This window comes from Camarhynchus parvulus, chromosome 7 (assembly GCF_901933205.1).
Source record: "Camarhynchus parvulus chromosome 7, STF_HiC, whole genome shotgun sequence".
In the NCBI taxonomy this organism is placed as follows: domain Eukaryota; kingdom Metazoa; phylum Chordata; class Aves; order Passeriformes; family Thraupidae; genus Camarhynchus; species Camarhynchus parvulus.
In genome coordinates this window covers 5241433-5261517 of record NC_044577.1, presented here as the reverse complement: position 1 = coordinate 5261517, position 20085 = coordinate 5241433, and the positions used below count along the sequence as shown (strand labels likewise).

The following is a 20085-nucleotide window of genomic DNA, read 5'->3' as shown; positions in this document are numbered from 1 at the left end:
TGTGTCAGAATAGAATTTTCTTATTCTAATTTCCAGTTTTCTTATTCTAAATGTTACTGCTTTGTCAATTGCAAAATTCCTAATGGCTTGATCAAACTAAGTTTATTAGTGTTGATAATTCCTTCTATAATTTATTAGGCAATTAATGGTATTGTAAAATATAGTGTGTAATCCCACTGTGTAATTGTCAACAGAGTGGAAGACCAAACCTTTGCTATTAACATACTGGTCAAATTCCTTCCATTTCTATCATTAAGATACATATAATTAGCTGGTCAGTATTTGCCTAGTGTCTGGAGCTTGATGTGTCAGTGATTCTGTTGTATGTGCAAAGGTTTAATGAAATTCTGCATTTGTATAGTTGTGTATCTCCATGCTGCCTCTTTTACATCAGACAAGTTTTATACTTCAATAACTTCAATTCCCTCAAAGGGGTGCAAGTCCTGCTGCAAATTAGGAATTACCAGTACCGTGCATTTTTAGTGAAGTCGTGCTAAATTTCTAATGCTGCTTTAAAGGCATGGAGATGCTCTCAGGATGTTTCAAATAGGGTCTTTGAAATAGAATTTCTAATGGCTTAGTCAAATGCATCACCATATGAAATGATCAGATGTCATTTCCATTTTAAAGAGATTCCTGTAATATGAAAGATTCCAATCAAGATGTTTTCACACTTCACTTAGCTCATCATATGCCAACTAAATTAAGGTATCAGTCGACCTACCAGATGTGGTAGGCACAGAACTATCAGAGTCTATATTTCAGGGATGGCAGCAAGCGTTGGCTGCTGTACAGTTTGGAGATCCAAAACTTTCTTTGATTGCAAGTAATGATTTTCATCTTTTAGTTCCTTTATTGCCTGTTGATGAGTTTGGCTTTTGCCTGATTTACATAAGTGTAATGTCTGGGTGAACATGTGCCAGGTAAGTCTTGGAATGGGTACTAGTCGTAGGTTTGGAGGAGTTTTTCTGGTTCCTAGATTTAGGTGGTGATAAAAGCTTGTGTGTTAAATAAAAATGATTGTGAACTGTCATGGGCAGAATCAAGGGCAGAACACTCCTGTATGTGTCCCAGCTTGAAGCTCACAGGTGTGCATATGGAGAAAATATGTCCCAAACCACTTCCAGTTTTCCTTAGATTGTTTAATTTCTGACATTGTTCCTTAACCTTCTCCCATCTTTTCCAGTGTTTCTGTAGTTTTTCTTAAAGGATTTGTATTTGATCTTCGGTTCGTCTTTAGCATCTTTTCTTAAAAAGGTTATTTAAGACGTAGAATAAGCAATGATGTCTGCTGAAATGATTCTTCCACCACCTTTTCAAATACAGTGACAGCCTGTCCCAGAAACATGGGAGGTATGCTTTAAATACTTCTACAGATGACATGTGAGTTATGTCTTAGACTGGCAATTTGCCTGCCTTTCCAAGCCACCCAGGAGCCACCTCTGAGGCAGAAGCCAGTGTTGTTGCCCTTGACTTTATCCTGAAGGAACTGGCAAAGGTTTCTGCAGCCAAGGTGATGGACCTGCAGTTGTGGCTGTGCTCACCAGTGGCCAAACAGTGCAGTTATTAAAGGTTTCATCTTGCAGAGCTGATCCAGCTGATTAGGTTCATGCACGTTTCATGTACAGTCAGCTCATTTAGAAATGTTTCTGCTCTTGACCTCTGCAAACTGGGGACCAGGAGCCATTTCCCTATCTTTAGCAAGTGCCAGACTCTCACAGATCCATTTTCAGTCCCATTTAGTGAATTTGGCATTAAGATTCTCTTGGGTCTAGTGCTAACATGGTGGAATAGAACCATGCCTGGGCAGAAGCACGGTAACTACATGACAGATTCTTGTGTGCACTAATGAAGAATATATTTTTATAGATCATTTTAAGAAATGCTACCACTTTCATCTCTGTCTAGTCTAATTTTCGTGGTACCTCTGGCATATTTTACCATGTATACTTTATGATACTTCAGATATTTCAAGTAAAGATCTCTTCCAAACAGAGCTCTCACTGCTCAGCCCAGTGTCTGGCTTTATGCAGGCTTCCCAGCTGCCTTGCTGAGGAACCTCAGATTGCTTTTGTGCAATCCAGTGACTCAGGAGTAAGTGAGGCTAAATGACAGCAGCTGTGGCCCCAGTGTACCAATGTGGCCAAGTGGCTCTTTTTGGAAGAAATGAGGGATCACAAAAACCCCATATGATGGGTGAATCCCCCTGAGGCTCTGGGGGCAAGGGGGGAACAGTTGTTAGGAGGAGCCCCCACCCCCAGGCTTCGGAGAAAGGAACAAAGCCCAGCTTGGCTGGGCAGCACAGCTCGACCTGCTACAGCGCTGCAGAAAGCGACAGAGATGCTTCTGACTTTGCCCTTTGCTTAACCTCATTCAAGGAAAGTCCTTCAAGTCAGCATTCCAGCAAAATCAAAGAATTCCAAGTGCAGCAGGATGCCAGCGTGTGAAGTACTCTGGCTTGAATAGGACTCTCTCTTGAGCCCTGCCTTTTGATCATGGCTTACCTGTGCACTTGGGTGGTACCTGGCAGAGGCTGAGCTGCACACAGGGCTGGGATAAGGATTATGTGGAGCATTTATGAAGCTGTGCAAATTGGTGTCTTCAATGAGCTTACAGTGCAGCGCTTTTGTGTAAGGTACAGTTTTGATCCTTTAAGAATTTGCTGAGCTTTAGTCTTCCAAATTACTTCCGGTTTGAGAAAAGCTGTTCTTCTTACTGGTGCTTCTTCTGGATTGGGTTTTTTATTTCTTCCATAATTGATAATTATGCATCTCTTCTTGTGAAAGAAAGTATCTTCTGATATAATTTTCTTTTTTTTTTCATAAAAAGTGTAGTTTGTCATTTTGACCACATGTTCCCAGGCAGACGAATATGCTTGGGCATTTGTAGTGCTTTGTTTTAGTTTGATCTAATTCTCATTCTTAAATACTATATATACGTTAAATTATATTTCTGCGTAATTTTTCTGCTATTTTTTTTCTGCTCAAGAAAAATGGTCATTTCTGTCTTATGCCCAAATTTTGTACATACTGCTAACGTGGGTTTATGAAGAAAAACTGGCGGATGGTATTTTGAAATACCTGCAATAATTGAAGCACTCCAAGGTGTGCATTTGTTTTTCTTACCTGTTTTGGACAATGTCTTTGAATTCCCATTGCTTGTTTTGGGAGAGTGTCAATAGCTTGAAATTATGCATATTCGCTTGGATGGAGGTTGGGGATGGCAGAATGAAATTACTGTGTGTCTGTTAGTGTTGTCTGATATAGGAATGAGGCAGATATTTCAGGAAATAAAGAATGTTAAGCGAAAAATTAAACACAGTCCTTATGGATTAAGCAAAGTACTTGAGAATCATTTTAAAATACAGAGTAAGGACTCTTATGTGTAAAATCTGACTGAGTAAAAGGAGTTCTACTTGGCCAGAGGTAGGCTGAATCCATATATACATGTAATTAATGCATTTTTGTTGTTGTTGTTTTCCTTGCATAGTTTGCTTTGTTAAACTCTTTCACCAGTATGTTGCTGACAGAATGTTCTTGTTGCAAAGATTTAAATGTAGAATTTCCAAACAACATGTATTTATTTCTTCTTTTCTTTAGGAGACATCACTCAGAAAGGATATGAAAAGAAGAGGGCAAAGCTGTTAGCACGGTACATACCACTAATTCAAGGTGAGAAACTGCCTGTAAGTTACACCTTTGTGCCAACTCTGTGAAAATATAAAATGGAAAAGTTCTCACTAAATAGACTGGATGAATTATAATAGTGTTTGATATGGCATCTAACCAGCAGTGGGAAATGGCTGTCACAGAGAAGTGCAGAGCAAGGAAAAAGCCTGAAATAGATATTTTTTATAGTTTTATATGAAATGTTAAACGGTAACATTTTTGTCAGCAAACTTCAGTTTGACAAGTGCATCTGAGACTTTAAGATAACTTTAGAAATTAATAAAGTTATTGCTAAAAGCAAATCGACTGCTTTCATTAGATGAATATACTCAGTGGTCCTCACATGCTTTAATGTGCTGGTTTTTGCATTCACCCTGTGCCTCACCCCATTTCCACACACTCCCTCACCCCCTCTGTTTCTTCAAACTACTGACCTTTTTATATATAAACTATTACTTTTGAAGCTGGTTATTATCAGACTTCATCATCCACAGCCAAAACCTAAGTGCCCAGCTTTATAAAATTTATTTTTATGCTAGAACTCTGAAATCACTCAGGATTTAGGGCTGTTATGCTGCCACTGAGATTTGGTATTCTGTAATCACCCAGTTTTCCATAGCTTGACAGATTGTAAGATAAGGGAAAATGAGACGAAAACTAAGGTGAGTGGAAGCAATAATGAGACACTGTAAACTGAGACAGTGTTGAACTGTCAGAATGTAATCTGATGTTTCATCATGGGGTTCTTAGCAAATGTTTCTTTTTTGTGGTTTTGGTTTTTACTTGGGTTTGGGGATTTATTTAAGAATAGATGTAGGTTTTCCCTTAGCAAATTTCTAATCTCTGTAGGCCAAGTAGAACCAAACTCATTTCTTTAAAATGGCTTGTTTCTTGCAAAGAAGCAGTTTGGATTTTTAGGATGACTGACAGTCAGCAGCAAGCTCTAGCTTCAGCTGCCACAGCTTCTCCTCCTTGCACCATTTTTCTGGAAAGAACTCTCAGTTTTCTGTTCAAACTACCCTGTTCTCTGACTGAGCTCAGTTAAAGATTCTGAGACCAGGTGAGGTATGGATTTTGACTGAGGATTTGCAATTACTAGAAATATTCTGTCAATGCATTTTGTCTCCTAGAAAGTCATGTCTTAGGATTTCTGTCTCTTGTTTAATCTCTCACCATCTTTGATTTACTCTGCCTTCACTCCTTTCTATTGACATGGGGGTTTTACTTTATATTTTTTCCTTCTCAGCTCTCACAAGGCTGTTTGCACAAATATTCAAGTACTGAGCTCTCAAGCATAGCTTAGACAACTCCAGTACTTTGTCTGCCATACTCCTTAAAGTAAGTTTAGATTTTCAGCTGCTGAAAGGTTTTTCTCCTTGTTCAGCTATATTTTCCCTAATCGCCTTAAGCAGGAGTTTAATGAGTCAGCAAATCCTGTGGTTTGTCCTACTTGCTTGAGACCACATTTTCTAAGAAGTACCAGATTACCTGATTTTTTTTTACCACTTCTGCCTAGATTAGCATTAAGCTGACAGGAATCTAGCTTTAATATGCTAAAAAATGAATAGACTGTCTGCCTCTGAGCACAAAGAATGATGCTCTGGCAAAAAGATAAAATTTGCTTAAAACATTAAGCTAACTGCCTGGTTCAGTTTCCTGACATATGCTCCATTAACCCAGTTCTAACTTGAAATTTCCTTAATTGACACAGCTCCAGCATGGCTCAGAATAGTGTGTGGGAGTCCCAAAGGCTTTGAGCCTGCAGAAGGTTTTTATCATTAACAATTTAATTGCAGCATTCCTGATAAAATTCATAAGGCTCAGTATCTATCAAGTTTTTGCAGACTGATGAATGTCAGCATTTTACATTTGTTGAGTTCTTGCTCTGTGATTTGATGTCCCCAGCAGCACTAAATCATGTCTTTCTACAGCTTTGTCTTAAAAGTGCACTTGCATGATCATAGGTTTGGGTTCTGGAAGTTTAACTTTCCCTGTTACACCTCATCAAGTGCTACCTACAGACTAATCATGTGCAAACTCCTGCTCTCTCAATGCCATCTAAAATGGTTTGGGCTGTGTTCTGCTGCACTCTATAGCTGAATCTGTGGGGAACCAAATCATTACCCAGACAGTGTTAAACAACTCCACAGAGGGCTTGGGGAACAGAAAAAGACAGAAGTGCCTGCAAAGCACATTTTCAATTAACAGGAAAATTAAGCAGGGCACCCTGTGATTCAAGAGTCTCATTCCTGTAGATTGTTTTGTATTCTAAAGTTCTAAATCTGCAGTGATGAAGTTAGTGAAAATGTAAAGATTTTGCTTAGGAACCATAAAACTCTGTAATTATATGGAAATAATAACTGGAACGAGTTATTTTTCACTGATCCAACCAAGTGCACTGTGCAAAATCAAAAACAAGTGTTGAGTAATAGCAAGCATTAAACAGTAATTAATTATTTTAATGAAGTAAAATTTAACAGTCAGTAATTGGCTTCCTCAGTCAACCTCTGCATGCAAATTACAGATAAAACTCTGAGGAAATAATTAATTATATCTGTAGGCAATCTGGCATGCTCCATGATGAAGCTTCTGAGTGATGGATAACATCAGATACATGGCAGAGGGTGATTTTGAATGCGGATAAAGCTGGGATGTAAAAACCATTCAGAAATAACACAATAAAATAAGCAGCATTTACAGTGAGCGTCCTCTCCTGATGGGCAGGTGATGTCTTAAGCTGCTTTTCTAACACCTCAAGCAAAACTCCTGCCTTGTGATGGTGGTTTCCTGATTATCCTGATTTCTTACTGATGTTTTTACAGTGTTACTGGTTATTTTCAATTTGCCTCTTTGGCTGCATAAATGAGGCTGCAATTGCAGTTAGTGTCCTGGTGCTGCTTTACAGAGCAGTCCCTGGAAATTATTTCACTGTATTTAGTTAGTGCTAGAAGAACACTTTGGTGAGTGACTTCATTTCTTCTCTGGGGTCACAGTGATTCCACTCTAAAATTATTTCTTTTATTATTTTTTTCCTTAGCACTCCTGCTCCAGCACAATTGCAATGTTGACCATTTTCAAATTTTTATTTTAATGCAAAATTATAATGAAGCCTCCTCTGGTTTTGGTTGAGGCTGGCATGTCCCATACTTCTATTTTTCTTACGTTTTCATGGTTTTATGTCTCTGAAAAATATTTCTGCTGCTACCAGGAATACATGTGCTTTCTATTCCTGGCTGCACCAGGTGATCTGCGAGGTCCCTCCAACCTGGGTTGCTCTGTAATTCTGTATGACTGTGATTTTTGTTTTTTCATCTTTATGGGTAAGAGGTACCCACAAATCAGCCTCTCATTCAATTAGAGTGGGAGTTTTACATATTCCTCTAGCACTTAGTACCTGTAGTTCCAATTTTAAGGAATGTGCAACTGGGTCTGGTGTCTTGGAGTTTACAAAAGCTTTATAAATTCTTGTAATTTAAGGGGAAAACATATAAGTACCTTTCTTGGTGCTATGAGTTAAAATTCTCACTTTATACTATGGGCGTAATGGTTGTGATCAAAGGATGTCCACATTTTAATTGACTAATTTGGTTGGATCTTGGTGTATTTGGTTTAAATGAGGTATGTGAAAGTGTAATATGTTCACGTGGGCTAGTTGAAAAAGCAGTTTATAGCTTCATTGCTCAGTTTCTCAAAATATCAAGAGATTGCTATTCCTGTGCCTTTTCAATTCAGTGCACATCCTTTCACATTAGGAGTGCTGGGCTGCTTGTGAAGCACCTCCTGAACTGCTGCTTAAAATGGACTATTATTTTGAGAAATTTAAGCTCTAGCTAATGCCCTGTGGGTGTTCTGCTTATCAGTCTGTCATAGAGTCTAAATAAGTGTCTCTCTTACTTGTGAGTAAGAGACACATTTACTTTTTATTTTTATTGAGGTGGTTTAGTCAGTGTTTGGATTCTCTGAATTGGATCCAAATCCTGGCTTGTATTTTGGTTTCATTGAATTTATAACAAGTGGCTTCTATGCTTTTGTGTTCTTTGCTGCTGTTCCATGCTTCCTTGAATGGAAAGTGTTAATGCCCTTAAAATGGTTTCATAGGCTCCACATGGAAGCATAGGAGGTGGAATTTACTTCCTTGAGTAGAGGAAAATGTTACAGAATCATGGAAGATTGTCAAACATAATGCATGTGTACAATGCCTTGTGTTATCATTATTATTTCTAATCTCTTGAGTTTCTGATACCATTTTCTGGGTAATAAATTACAATTGGGTAAATCCTTGTTCAGTCTCTCTAATCTGGAAGGTGTGAACACTTCCAAAACTGGATGTTGAAGATAAAAAATGTGTGTACAGCAGGTAATATGTTCTGAGATGGGATATGACAGTAAAGGATGGTACCATTGAACTTGAGTGAGAATTGGATACTCAGTAACTGCCCCAGAGCCAGACCTCCACCTTCTGCTTTTCTGCCTTGTCATACCTTTTCCTTTCTTTTTGCACTTTGAACCTGACTGCTGTCATTTGTTCCTTTCTTATTTCCAGACCCAGTTCAATAGATGCAGGAAGATTTGATAATGTACAGAGAGTCTGAAGTTTCCCCTTTGGCCTCCCTCTTCCCCTCTCCTCTCTTCAGAGCTCTTTAATACATTATGTTTTGAAAATTTCCTCTCTCCCCACCTAATGACTTTAGCTGCTCATCCTTCCCACTGATGCCAGCAGAGAATCTTCCTTGTCCTGGCAGCTCTTCCCCTGCTCTTACAGTAAAATCATTTTTGCTTGTATAAATGAAAATTGCTTGAAATGCCAGTGTTAGTCTTGATTCTCCAGTGCTTGTGAATGGACAAATACAGGAATAATTCAAATATTATTTTTCATTTCATTCTGTAGAAGCAAATTGTTCACTTAGTTGACTTCATTCTTGCTAGCTTTGGGCAAGTTAAAAATGGAGAAAATGCAGTGAATAGTGGATCAAGTGCCTTTAGTCTGTCTTTTCTGTAAAGGTGTTGGTGTGAGTGGGGAGACTTCACCTAATTACCCATCTGCTTTTGCTGAAGGCTAAGGTAGTGATTTGCATAGTAGGAGAATAAATGAACAAGCTCACCAGGCTTGTGGAACAGCATTTTACTGGCACATAGTTTCATAGCCTAAGAGTCAGATGCACTATCTTACTATTTTTACCAAAAAGTGATATTCTTCAGATTCATTGTTGCTATTTTTGCACTGTGATATGAAACCTACTTTGAGAAAGTAAGGGAAACTTAATCCAAAGAAATGGAGTTGTAGTTTCTAACAGTGCCAGGGATTTCAGGCCTCATCCTAATTTAAGAGGAACTTCTGAGATTCACTGGTACATACATCATCACAATAACTCTGATTCACAAAAATCTGATTTTGCTCTTGAGAGGAGGAGAGTGTTCTGGAGTTGGAGTTGGTCATGGACTCATGTGTGGTCACTTCTTCCCTGCTCCTCCTGTCCCCAGGATTGGTGTGGCCAAGCAGCAGTGCTTGGGTTGCACATGACTCAGGACATCCTGCATGCAGGTTTTCATCTGCTGATGGGTTATACCAGTCAGCTCATTTTCCAGATTATTGTCCTCCCACAGGGGATCACAGAGTGGAAAAGGGGCTCTTACAAGTCCTGATTTCAAGTCTCTGTAGTTACTACAAGATTGCAAATGGGAAGAGTAAGGAATTGGGAGGAACATGAATCTCTTTTTCTGCTTACAACTAACAACCCCCCTGGAGGAAAAGAAATGGCACACCAAAAAAAAGTTCTGGTATTCTTTTGCTATCTTTTGCACTCAAGGTCTCTTTTGACAAAATTACACAAAAATGATGTAGATATGATGTCTTCTGAGAATTCCTTAAGTAGTCTTAGTTGAGGGAGGCTCCCAGCCCTTCTGCCTGTTCTCTTTTGTACCATCATAGTTATCCCTTTGCCTTGGCTGTTTGCTTGGCTCAGGCTTAAGGAGATGACTTCCCTCGATCTTTCTAACAAAATCTGAAGTTGTTGTGTATTGTTTCCAGATCAACAAATCCCCCTGGACTGTTGGCCTGTAGTTATGGAAAACTTCTGTTCAAGTGAAATGTGGAATAAAATTCTGCAGTGTTTTCACCACTTATCAGACCTGCTGAATCAATTCAGTTGGCAGACTGTATTTGTTTTTCTATTACAAACAGAATTCTGCTTAAGTGTTTCAAGGAGTGTTAGGTCTGTATATTGGTAAACACACATTCTGTTCTGCTCCACTGAGGACACTTTGGTTTCTTTGCTGGGCTGACTCCATATATCTCATTGGGGAATGCAGTTGATGGTAGATATTCTGTCATCTGTTTAAAAAGCTTTACTTTTGGAAAATAGGAAAGATAAAGTGAGAATGTGTTTGTTCTTTATTACAAACTGTAAAAGAAAGGAGCATATCTCTGGAGGCGGACTAATTTCTTAAAACTTTGATCTGTGTGAATTATTAAATGTTCCTTTGTTTTTCTATTATTTAGGCTCATTTTTCCCACACACTGAACTCCTATCTAGCTCAAGGTTGCCTCTTCAACATCCAGAGGTGCTCACTGTTAGCTGCAAAGGGGTTGAGAAAGGGATTATGGAGTGCATTCATCCAAAGGTCTTACCAGATACCCAAGAAAGCTGGTAGATAGTAATTTACCTTGTCATGAAGATGATAAAACACTCTCCCCGAGGATATTACATTTAAATAGAGTATTTGAAAGCTCTTTTTCATCAATTGAGGTAGAAATGGGATATTTAATCTAATTACACTCCTAATGTAAAGACTATATCTCTCTGAAACGCCCTGATAAAAATGTCTTATAATTCCTAGATCTGTTAGTAGTTGGTAATTTCTTTCCTGATACTCACTTTGTAAGAAAGGGAACAGAAACCCCATGAGAGAGAAGTGAACCTTTTCTTACTTTTTAAAGTGAGATCTTTCCTTGCAAAGGAACTGACCCAGATTCCTCTGGGATGATGCCTTAGTTCAGTGAGAGGTGCTTTTGGTAAATATTTGCATTTTGAAAATGTGGTGTTCAAATACTTTGTTTCCAAAATGTGTTGTTTTCAAAAGACTTGGGGGCAGGTAGGAAAGCAGAAGCTCTTCAAGGGAAGGCAGGAGTGAAATTAAATATATATTCAGCCCTGTGTGGTACAAGGACTGAGTAAATACAGTGACCTTGATGCAGCCATATAAGTTTGTTGTAAAAGACAGCACTAATCTATATTTATGTTAGGATTGTGCAAAAAAAACCTTCCAGCTGCATTGGAATTTTTACATTACATTTTGAAGTGTGGATGTATAATAAAACTGCAAATGGAATTTCCTAGTCCAAATTTATATAGTCATTGATGGATCAAGAGCCAGCAGAGAGTCTCCTCATTTTGGGGATGGGGAAGGGATAGTGAATATTTAATGGTTACTGTCCACCACTTTAATTTTTTATTCCTGTTGTGCTACAATGTAGAATTCAGATTCATCTTCTTGAATATTAGCCAGCCTAAACATAAGCAACTGCTCTGGCTTATCTAGAGCCCTGTTCTAATACAGTGCAGAGCAAACAACTAGAGAATGGTTCAGTTCCTCTTATTTTTGTTACCTTGTGTGGGGCTGGGAAGGTCTGTCATCATTGTTTCAGGAGTACATGAAGCACCCAGACCTAGATGACAGCAGGAGCTTCTGCACAGCTGAAGCTGACAGTAATTCTGCATTAATATCTGCAAAGGTCTTACAAGAGAATTACAGCATTTTTGTAAAATGTGATTCTTCTGAGTATTGCTTTGTTAAATGGGCATAGATTAAATTGGATTAAAATGCAGGTAGAAGATGAGCCCTTTTTAACTGTCTTGCACCAGTTGAACTTGTGAATAAGTGTTGAGGGTAGTGAAACAATGTAGACATGGGGAGCAGATATTATGTTTGCAAAGCTGAGTTTGTACTAAAATAAACTGTGTTTCAGGTGTGGATCCATCCCTGCAAGCAGAGAACAGAGTCCCAGGCTCTTCCCAAGCCACTGCTGGGGTATCAAAACAGCAGAAATCCCGATCCACCAACTCGAGGGACGAGCGCTTCCGATCCGGTAAGGGACACAGATGCAGCTGAGGCATCTCATGTCCTCAGAGGAAAAGTGTGCCTGTAAAATGGTACCTGCACCCACACAGAAAGGTGTAGTGCTTTGGAAGAAGGGAAGAGATAATGAGTGTTTTTCAAGTATCTTTTTGTTTTGTTACAAGAGTGGTTTTGTTTGAATTCAGCATGGAGGAATTGCAAGAAGGGAAAGAGACTGTAGGCCTGTCTTCTGATGTGTTTCTTGTTGTGAATTTTACCATGCTCAACAGGTTTTTCTTATTTACTAAGAAAACAAAATTGGTTTTTCAGTCTGTATAACAGTTACTTTAAAAATTTGGAGACTAGAGTGTGTGAATTTGGAGGATTTTTTGCTTGCTTGTTTGGGCTATTTTGTTAAAGCAAAGTTATATATTTGTTGTAGCTTTCTTTCTAATATTTCCTGGTTTAAAGCAAGTGCACAAAAAAGGGAAATACCACAATGGATATTCTACTTCATTGTAAATGGACACCACAGTGACAAACCTGTTTTGGAAAATTGTGTGAAAATACTGATATCCTCATTGCATCCTGTTCCCATTGTTACTTTTCAGGTGGTTGAATGTGCACCATTTCCCTGTGAAATTTCCTCACAATAGTGAGGAAAAACAGGTGTTTGAAAGCTTTTCTCTCCTAAATACTTTTGGACTTCTAGCTGGATATTTTTCTGTTTGTTGTGCAGGGTAATTCCACATCTTGGGTTTGGGGATGAGAAGTGCAAGTGATGGCATGCACTGTGCCTCCTTAATAGGTGACTGGTCTTGGGTCACCTTGTCTTGCCACTGCTTGAGCAGAGTTTTATTGCATCCTGTTTGCCCTGCTGATAAGTAAAACCTTGCTCCAGAGTTGGAGCAGATGTGCCTTGTACATTCCTTGGAGCTACCTGAATGATGAATGAGACTTCTTAAGTATTCTGTGGATATATACAGACTCCTGGGAAAGATGCCTCTATTCAGCTACATAGAGAAGAAACTTCTGAATGCCAGGGAATATTGCACAGTGTTGTAATTAGCTAAATGACATGTTTAAAATACTTTTTTGCATTATTAAATTATAGAAATATATTAGAGTAAATTATATTATAGAAAATAATTAAGGTAAGATGTGCCATTGTTAAACTAACAGAAATAAAAATCTGCAAGAAGAGCACAACTACAGCAGGAAATCCTTGGGAGGCAGTCCTTAGTGGGGACTGCCATGTCCTTTTGTGATTTCCTATCACAGCTCCCCAAACCAATTTTTCATTAAATATTTCTGTCTAGAACAAGTTCTTTACTTGGAAATTCACAAAGTTCTTAGTTACAACACACATAATTAATTTCTTTCTCCCATTAGTGATATGTGACAAGGCTTAATGTGCTCAGATGGTATCAAAACCAGATAGTGACAGGTTTTTTTTACTCGGTTTAGGTTAAACTTATTTAGGTCTGTGCAAGGAAATGTAGATAGTGCTTTTGGATACCAATATCTATTCCCCTTTCTCCTCTGTAATGAAAAAAAATTCTTCAGATTTACTGCATTAGTGATTGGCTTCTTTATCTCAGCAAAGAGATATTGGTGCCTTTTTTGATTTCTCTGTGTGCTGACACACGCTGCCTGTTGTGAGGGATAACCAGCTTCAGCCTCCTTCCCTCAATCTCACACCTTACTTTAGACTGTTATGGGGAAGGGAAGGTGTGTTGTTCCTTCTTCTTTCTTTCCTTCCAGTCTTTAGTTCTTGTTTTCCTTGCTTCAGATCTCATCAGTTCTTCTATGTCTTTTTCAAGGGTAGTTGATGAGGGGAGAATGCAGCTTTTCCTGAACAGGATCTCTTTCTGGAGCAATTATAGGTACTTTACAACCATCAACATAAATTACTTAAAATAAGCAAGGAAGTGAAACAGTTTTCTCTTTTTATACAATTAATCTGTCATTTACTCTTTGTAAGCACGTTTTTAAATAGTTTCACAGACAAGCTGTGTATTTAAATCAACTGTATGTTTTTATTATCCCCAAATAACTTGTCTTCAAACAACAAATATCCAAAAAATTCCAACAGTGAATACTATTGATAAATACAAGCCTTCTGTCCAGGCTTGAGCTGGAATAGTGTTAATTTTTTTTCTTAATAGCTGGTACAGTCCTGTGTTTTGGATTTACAATGAGAATAATGGTCATATTTTATTATTCTTGTTCTAAGTCTATTGTTATTATTTTTATTATGATCATCATTATTATTACATTTTCATTTACTTTCAGATATTACTGTTCATATCTCAACCCATGGATTTTTACCTTTTTCCAGGTCCTCTCCCCATCCCACCTACATAGTGCTTATTGCTTTACCTGTTGGTATTTTGAAATCCATGAGCAGCAGGGACACTGGTCAGCCTATAAATGTCATTTTTTTCTTTAGCCAACTGTAGAAATTCTTCCTTCTGTGCCTGAGGCAGGGACAAGAATCAGAGGCTGATACATGAGCAGAGGCTACAAATAGGAAAGAAAAATGCTCTTCTAATTGCTGAACAGTTTAGGAGCTGTAAGAGTTTAGGTGATTTATAGTCCACAAATTATTTTAGTTTTCCTCCCCAATCCTTTTTTAAGGACATGTGTAAAGAAAGGAAATGAGAATAGATACAAAGAATAGGAGAGAAGATTGTGGTTTACTACAGCAGAAGGAGAAAATGTTTATAATAAGTTATTAATTGTTGATGGTTGTATTCAGCTTAATAAAGTGCGGAAGCTTAGAAATAGTTCTCCAAGAGTTTTTCTTCTGCTTTTTGGATGGCAGCATATGGGTTTTGTCCCTCACTTTGGTACATATATTCTTTGTGTTAATGAAATGCTGGGCTTGCTGTTCATCACTTCCAGTGATCACTGTTGAGCATTTGTGATCCCTGTTCTCAAAAATGTGGCACATTTGGTCTGATTGTGAGTGATTAATTCCCTGAAGAAAACTGAACTCCACAGTTCTTACATGGTGAATCACTTTCACAGTAAATTTTGAAGAATTTAAGTAACAGACAGTGGTAGCGAGCTGCTTTTTGTAATTCCAATATCCAGCTAAAATTTAATTTATACTAATTAATGAATTTTTTTACCCTAAGTGTTCTGCTTCTTTAAAATAATTTCATTCCTTTTACTTCTTTTGTTGAAATGTGTTTCATCATGTAGAAAAGCTCTTAAAGCAAAAGTGGAATAGGAACAAAGTGTTCCAGGGAAGTGAAAGCAATTACTTCATTGATTTGGATGAGAGAGGATGTTCCTACTCAGCTGATGTCCAAGGACAAGATATTATAGGAAAGATTTCAAGCCAGGAATAGATTTTAATGAGCATAGAGGGAATGATGAGTTAAATTGGCGCTGTAAAAATAAAACATGGAACAGAATAAAAATTCATCCTGACTGTCTCCTGGTTGCATTTTTATCAGTTAATCTAGTCTGCTCCAGGTTTTGGGGTGGGAATTAGGACTAGAGGATGAGGTGGTAGTGATTTTGCCCTCTGGAAATGGAATAAAAAGTAGTTCCCATGCTTGCTCCCACAAATCTGTGTGATGTTATGACCTGCCCTGCTCTGCTTTGTTAAAAAGCCCCAGCACACCCCTGCCTCCAGCGAGGCCTTTCCATTCCCAAAATGCACAACTGTCTAAGAATGATTTCATTTTTTAATCTGCCACATTATTTAAGGGCTTCATATATTTATATGCAGACTGCAGATATTGTGTGTTATTTTGCTCTTTGGAAGACCTTTTCTGGAGAACAATTTATGTTCTCCTGCTTCCTATGAGATGTTAATGTAACAAAAATGTCTTTGAAATTGTATGTAGATGTAGGCATGGTGGAAGTGAGTGCATCCCACAGTTACTGTCTCCTTCTAGAAATATCCCAGCTTGGTTTTGGCTGGAAATTCTGCCAAGGAAATGTGTCCTGCAGAATGGACATTTTTTCCCTACTTCTAAGGCTGCAGAAACAACCTTGATGTTGAATGCTGCTTAAACTTTCTGGAATTTGGGGACATAAAAGGTTTGCTTCTGGATATCTGTGGGAATAAACTTCATTTGTGGACAATTATAGCTAAAACTAAGGATCAGGAGAAAACAAGATTTGACAATAAGCCTAGATGTGGGAATGAAGAAGGAGGCAGGCAGACATAAGCAAAGGGGAATTTTTAATTTATAAAACATCTCTTATTAAGTCCTTGGTGTGAAGGACAAGAGCGAAAATCTGACAAGGGGACCAGGACAAAAAAAATTACTGTATTAAAGGGTAGAGGTTTTACTGAGGTTTTTTTTCTTTTTCCTTCTTAATATTTTTTCTCTCATAACAACATCATCTTTGAACCTCCCATGTTGGTTGCACAAAAAGTTGTTCTTTGAGATAAGCATCTAGTTAGTACATTCCTGAGTCTTGTAGGAGCACACAGGTGGGATAGCATATTTGCATGTATACATATTTTAAATGCTGCTCTGATTATCTGCAGGGAGCTGCAGACTGAAAAGTGATGGTATTGCTGTGAGGAACTGGTTGGTGTCTGGGACCATTTGCTCAGGGATTCTTGTGATTTTGTAGAATCCATCTGGCCAGACTGAAGGGCATGTTCCTTAGTAAGGCCTTGTGCTGGGCATGACCAAAGGAGCTTCAGGGCTAGCACAGAAATGGTACTTTTTAAATTAAAAAAAGAAAGATGATACTGTAAAATACTGATAGTATAGTCATCACCAAGCGAAATCCCTGTAGGTGTAGGGATAGAGTTACATTGTATATTATATGTACAAAATTGTATGTACAATTATGTTGCATTGTATATTATACGTAAGTTGTGTAAGTATATGTCTGTCATATACACTTACATACCTACAAATTGTTTCATACCTTCAAATTTGTCTACCTGTTACATATTTAAATCTTAGCAAAAGAATGGATGGATCGTTCCTGAAAGAATATGTGTTTTCTTTCAAATTGAATAGTTAAATTCTGAAAACCTTGTGCAGCAGTTTCCACGTAGGAGAAATGGGGTCAGCCTGATGGGGAATCATGTACTCACTCCTGGGCTCTGTCCTGTTTTGGGTTCTGCCTATTGACAGGGGCTTCCACACTCAGCAATAGCAATTTGTTCCTTGTGCCCTCGGTCATTAGTCTTGCTGTTACTGTTCATTTTCATATCTCATTGCTGTTTTCAGTAAATTGTTCTTACCTCAAACCATGGTCTTTGCCTTTTGTGCCTCCAAGTTATTCTCCTCTCCATCCTACCACTGAGAGCAGGGAGGGGAAGAAGAGAGTGAGCAGTGCCTGTCTTGAAGTGTTTTTAGAGGGAATACTAGATTGGAGAATGCCATTCCTAAACCACAACCAGCCCAGCATAACTATGTTTAAGTGCGTACATGTTGTATTGTGCTTTTCATGAGTTTGAGTCTTGGTGGGAAGTCAAAGTGTATTTTTGGTCTGCCTTATTCCTCCTCAACATCTGTTCACTTCTCATGAATTTTCTTCCTGCATAAGTTTTAGCTTTTGACGCCATTGGAATGTAGATGTCAAAGAGAAAAAGCTGCTGAAAAATCACTGGAATACATTAAATTTTATCTGCAGCAAGGTCTTGATTGAACACCGAATTGCTCTTTAGTCTCAGTTTTGGCTTAAAAATTAGAAAAGTTAAAATACAGTCCTTGAGCCTCTTAGGATAATTTTTGCTTTCAGGGAAGTGAAAGCTCTGTGTGTCTTTTCCCTTCTTCATATAGAATCATGGAATTTTGTTAGAGTTGGAAAATAGCTCTAAAATCATTAAGTCCATTAGTCTCTTTTTTCTGTTTTTTGTTACTTGCATTGTTTTGTGAGAACTTCAAGTGTGCATGTACTTGCACTTCTTTTGCCTTCCTGGATTTTGAGGATGAAGAGTCAAATGCTGCTGCAAATTTACAGAATCTGCATTGAAATTTCCCCCCCAAATGAAAATAGTACAAAACCAACATATTGGGTACTTTATAACTGTAGTGTTTATTTCAGGGGGGGGGTTTTAAAATGCTACTCAGAGAGCATTTTCGGGCTGATTTTATGAGGAAAATCCATCAACTTGCCCCTGCTTATATTCTCCCTTAGCTTTGGAAACCATTGCTTCTGCACTGGATTGGAGCTGGAGGCAATGGTGTTGATTCATTCCTCCTGACTAACTGAAATTCTGACCTTTTTGTTTGTTTGTTTTCTATCTAGATGTCCACACTGAAGCAGTACAAGCAGCACTTGCAAAATATAAAGAGAGGAAGATGCCCATGCCCTCGAAGAGACGCTCTGTCCTGGTGCACTCTTCAGTAGAGACTTACACCCCTCCAGGTACGTGCTGAGTGAACACAGAGAGCTAACAGAGCTGCCCAGACAAGCTGTGGCTATCCCATCCCAGCAAATGTCCAAAGCCAGGCTGGACTGGGCAGCCTGGGAGAGCTGAAGGTGTCCCTGCCCTAAGTTGTTAGTAGGTTGCACTGGAGTTCTGTATCATGGCTGTATTTCCCAGTAATCAGGTCTTGGTTGGATTTATGCTCTGATGTTTTTCCTCATGGTTTTAGAGTCTCATCTAGAGATAGTGTCCACATGAAAGCAGTCATAGAGAGCAGGTGCCCTTTATGCTTTAAGTATGTTCTCTTACATCCTATCTTACTCAGAGGAGATAATCTAGGCAAGCATGTCAGAGCTGAAAATACCTCATTTCACATTGCAGAAGATTCTTCTTTTAAAAGCTGAAGGAAATACCAGAGCATTAAGTTGCTGCATCAATTGCAGAGCACTGATCAGATGGTTTCAGCTATTCAGTGGTGAGCAGATTGAAACAGTCCAAGTCATACATTACAATTGTTCAGATTGGTTGTGGCAGAACACCTTCTTTAATTTTAGGGGGGAAAGGTAATCCTCTGTTGTCTGTCAGTGAATTTTCTGGAGGTTACGAAAAGCATACAACATATTGTGCTAGCAAGCTTAGTGATTTGAGGGCAGTGTCTTGTATATAGAGAAGAGAGATTTCCTAAGATGTTTTATTTTGAGAATGTGCACGTGTGTTTTGTAATGTGGCCCAGGAGCAGAAGCACACTGACTTCTACTGCCCTTCTCCATCATTTCCAGTTCTTAACTCCCTTCTCTAAAAGAAGAGTTCAGGTATGCTGCCCTCCTGCTTTCTGAGCTGTATTTCTTCTTTCTATTCTTTCCATTTAAAGAGAATTCCACTTTAGCTTGCCAGTCACACACTTAAGTATATTATTTGTGTGGGTTCTCCAATTATTTCATTAGTTAATAAACAATAATCCTCTGGGTTCTTATATGTGGTCTTTCTTGACCCTTAATGGTTTTGTCTAGAAGATATGCTAAGTATTTTTAGTAAAGTATCTTTTTTTTCTGAGCAGCTTAAAAAGAGTCTGAGATGCTATGGAGAGAATGTTAGGTTGTGTGATAAAAGGTGCCCTGCTCACCTGCACAGGAGCATGGGGCATGCCAGATGAGGCACCCCAAATAATGCCCTATCCCAGGAGCCACCAGCCCCATGTGCACAAGCCCAGAGGGACGCTGGAACAGCAACAGGCACGAAGGCAAGGTCAGGACTCTGAGAAGGGTCACCTATCCAGGCCTGTCCCTGGAGAGCCTCAGCCCTCCTGGCCAGGTGTGAAGCCCATCAAGAGCAGTCAGCACTAGAGCACCTTCTGGATTGGGGGGAGCACACAGAGGGGTGAGGGACACAGTGTGGGAGGCAGGGCAAGAGCATCTCAGAACTGTATGAGTCTTCTTATGGGATGTTAAGGTGAGGAAGTGCAGACAGGCAAAGGGGCAGACTTAGGGAGGAACAAATGTGGGAAGAACAGCAGGATATAGGATCAAAAGGGGTGGTGGTGTGTAAATGGAGCACGTGCCTGGCCATGCCCCTGATCCTGCACTCCATGCTGTACATGTGTGTACAGAGCAAGATGAGGCCATGGGATCTGCATGGTTTTTGTGTGTTTGTGCTGCTGGAGTGTCATCTTGGAACATGCCTGTGAGCACACCTGGCAGCAAAGAAGCCAGGTGTGCTCACACTGGGATGGAGCAGGGTGCAGTAGCACCTTAAACAGTAGGAGCTGAAAGCTCCTGGTGGTCATGGCCACAAGCCTGCTGGAGTTCATGAACTATTTGGACAACGCTCCCGGGCACGTGGTGTCATTGTTTAGGTGCTCCTGTGCAGGGCCTGGAGTTGGACTCAGTATTCCTCATGAGTCCCTTCCAACTCAGGATATTCCTACTCAAGCCATTCTGTGAGTCCATGGTTCTCAGCACAGTGTTAAATTGAAATCCAGCTCCTGGCTGGCAATAAAGGAAC

The 20085-nt window shown here is 39.1% G+C and overlaps 1 protein-coding gene across 1 annotated transcript in view; it reads left to right on the top strand.

The window, feature by feature from the left end:
- The window catches only part of DIP2A (disco interacting protein 2 homolog A), a 79933-nt gene that overhangs the window by 21439 nt on the left and 38409 nt on the right, over positions 1 to 20085 (top strand). Inside the window, exons 2-4 of the mRNA XM_030951892.1 lie at positions 3600 to 3671; positions 11635 to 11754; positions 17964 to 18083. Coding sequence (XP_030807752.1) covers positions 3600 to 3671; positions 11635 to 11754; positions 17964 to 18083 — 312 coding nt within the window. The remainder of the gene's footprint in view (positions 1 to 3599; positions 3672 to 11634; positions 11755 to 17963; positions 18084 to 20085) is intronic.